We start from the raw sequence: 2,837 nt of genomic DNA, 5'->3' as shown, positions 1-2,837 counted from the left end.
ACTAATTGATGAAGGAATGGTGACATTAAGTAATGACTTACATCCATCAAAACAATACATTGGTATTTCTTTCATTGTAGTTGGTATAGTAATTCTTGTTAATGATATACAACAACTAAAACAATAATCTCCTATTTCTTTAATCTTTGTTGATAAGTTATCACTTATCATTGACACACATCCATAAAAAACAGTATTTTCCAAATGAAGTAATAGTTGATGGAATGGTAATATCACTTAATGACTTACATTTATAAAAACAATAATCAGGTAATTCATTGATTGTAGTTGGTATAACAATTTCTTTTAATGAAGAACAACCAGCAAAACAATTCTTTCCTAATTCATTAATTGTAGTTGGGATAATAATTGTTGTTAATAAGGTGCATTCTTTGAAACAGTTATTTGCTAATTTATGTATTGATGATGGAATATTAAATTGATTAATGTTTTTCATTTTAACTCTTTTTCCATTTATTGTTTGTAAGTTTTTTGGTGTTTTAATGCTCATCAATATTGCTTCATTCATAAATATCCTTTCTTTACTAACAAACATTAAATTTTCATTAGAAATATTTGTTAATGAATAACAATCATCAAAACAACTCTCCCATAATTCTTTTATTGTTGTTGCTATAGTAATTGATGTAAGTGACCAAAATTGGTCAAAACATTTGTTTCCTAATTTGGTGATTGTTGTTGGGATATTAAGTGTTGTCAAATCATAACAATCTTTAAAACAATTCTCTCCAATAATACTTACATTCTTTGGTATTGGACATCCATATTTTTCTCTATCACTTTCTGTGTATTTTATATGTTTACATTCATTTCCTTCTTCTTTCTCTTTTAAGTACTGTGAATAACTAATATCATACCATATTACTTTTTTAAATATTCTTCCATCATCAAATTCTTCATCTTCTTCATTATAAATATGAAATGTTTCAATATTAGGAAAGAACTTTCTTGAATATTCATCTAATGGAATTGGATTAAAATGAAATCGTTCAGTATTTCCTTGAAATCTTTTAATTCCTATTTCTAAATTAATAAAATCTTTAATATCATTAAAGTACATTGATGTTATCATTATTTCATTATATCCTAATTTCATTATTGATTTTTTATTTATTAGTTGTTTTTATTAGTTCTTTTATTTTTTTATTTTAATTTCTTCTTTTTTATTCTTTATCATCATTCTATTTTTATTAATTGATGTTTATTATAAAAAACAATAAATAATAACAAATAAAATAAAATGATATTTATTTTTATTTTTAATAAATTCATAATTATTAAATATTTCATTTTATTTTATATTTTATTCATTATTTCATTTTATATTTTATTTTTATTTAATAATATAATAATAAAATATGATAATAGATAATAAATATAATAATAAATGAATAATCAATATATTTATAATAAATGACAATATAATTAATCATATAATTAATGACAAATAATTATGACTTCATTTATTCTATTATCTTTTATTTTTATTCATTCTTAATTTATTCTTTTCTTTCTTTATTTTTATTATTATTTTATATTTAAAATGATTATTTAAATAAGAAATAATATAAATAAAATAATATAATGAATAAAACATAAATAAAAGAATGTATCAATTGATAAATTAAATTAAATAATAAAATATTTATATAATATTTCAATATTTAATAAAATATGATAAATTAAATGATAAATAAATATAATATTCAAAACATAAATTAACAATGAATAAAATAATATATCAAATAATGAAGAATGATAAATAAATGAAATAATAAAATATAAAATTATTTAATTCATATTTACATTCATTTATATTAATTTAAATCATTTCAATAAATTATAATCAAATAATTATACAACAATAATAATATAAAATGGAAATATAAATAGAACATATTAATAAATAATATAATAATATAATTATAAACAATTTAACATATAAAATAATAAAATAATATCAAATGAAAATAAAAATAAGAATAAATAAAATAAATACAATAAAATGAAATAACATAAACATATAAAATAAATAATAAATAATAAAATGATAATAAATCAAATAAACAAAACATAATATATTTTTAAAATTAAGAATAAAATTAAAAATAAGAAGATATAAAAATGAAAATAAAGAAATAAAAACAAATGATGATACAAATTTTAATGATTATATAACTTGATTATATCATTTCATTATTCATATCATTAAATACATTTCATTTTATTAATATTCAAAATAAATCAAATAATATTTATTAATTAATCATCATTTATTAAATAAAATTATTTTATGAAGAAATAAATAGATAGAATATAGAAATTATATAAAATACGAATAAATAAATGAAAATAAATATTAAATAATGATTCATTATATATTTTAAAATAAACAATAATCAAAATAATATATTAATAAAATATGATAATGAATAAATGTTTCAAATTAAATAAAAATAAATATAAATAACATAATTGAATAAATAAAATAAATATAAAACAATGAAATAATGAAATAAATATTATTTTATTATTTATTCTCTATAAATTTATTTATTATTTATTAATATTTGATTAATATTATTATCTATTTATCATGAAAATGAATATTAAATTATTATAATTAATTTAAATGTTGTTATAATTAATTGTATTTATATTTTATTTTTTCATCATTTTATATTTTAATTTCATATTTTAATAATATTTCTATTGTTATTTTATCATTATTCATAATTATTATTTTAATTATTCTTTATGGTGATTGATGTTGATAATTTATATTATTTTTATCAATAATTTATATATCTTATCTT

The 2,837-nt window shown here is 15.2% G+C and overlaps 1 protein-coding gene across 1 annotated transcript, besides 17 other annotated features; it reads right to left on the bottom strand.

The window, feature by feature from the left end:
* Positions 1-160: 160 nt before the first annotated feature.
* Positions 161-1,117, bottom strand: EDI_282060 (uncharacterized protein; the record flags this gene model as incomplete). The annotated part of the gene is made up of 1 exon (XM_001740257.1): positions 161-1,117. One exon carries the CDS (start codon positions 1,115-1,117, stop codon positions 161-163), a length of 957 nt encoding a protein of 318 aa, XP_001740309.1.
* Positions 1,087-1,227: a microsatellite.
* Positions 1,228-1,303: a sequence feature (AT_rich).
* Positions 1,304-1,355: a microsatellite.
* A 4-nt stretch (positions 1,356-1,359) lies between these two features.
* Positions 1,360-1,408: a microsatellite.
* Positions 1,409-1,418: 10 nt separating this feature from the next.
* Positions 1,419-1,463: a sequence feature (AT_rich).
* Positions 1,464-1,497: 34 nt separating this feature from the next.
* Positions 1,498-1,561: a microsatellite.
* A 12-nt stretch (positions 1,562-1,573) lies between these two features.
* Positions 1,574-1,754: a microsatellite.
* A 29-nt stretch (positions 1,755-1,783) lies between these two features.
* Positions 1,784-1,962: a microsatellite.
* Positions 1,856-1,944: a microsatellite.
* Positions 1,963-2,088: a microsatellite.
* Positions 2,089-2,106: 18 nt separating this feature from the next.
* Positions 2,107-2,170: a microsatellite.
* Positions 2,171-2,242: 72 nt separating this feature from the next.
* Positions 2,243-2,314: a sequence feature (AT_rich).
* Positions 2,315-2,459: a microsatellite.
* A 9-nt stretch (positions 2,460-2,468) lies between these two features.
* Positions 2,469-2,543: a microsatellite.
* Positions 2,544-2,616: a microsatellite.
* Positions 2,595-2,774: a microsatellite.
* A 20-nt stretch (positions 2,775-2,794) lies between these two features.
* Positions 2,795-2,829: a sequence feature (AT_rich).
* Positions 2,830-2,837: the final 8 nt, after the last annotated feature.

This window comes from Entamoeba dispar, genomic scaffold (assembly GCF_000209125.1).
Source record: "Entamoeba dispar SAW760 scf_1105229462831 genomic scaffold, whole genome shotgun sequence".
NCBI classification, from domain to species: Eukaryota; Evosea; order Mastigamoebida; family Endamoebidae; genus Entamoeba; species Entamoeba dispar.
Note: the sequence above shows the minus strand (reverse complement) of the source record. Positions and strands in the feature narration are given on the sequence as shown.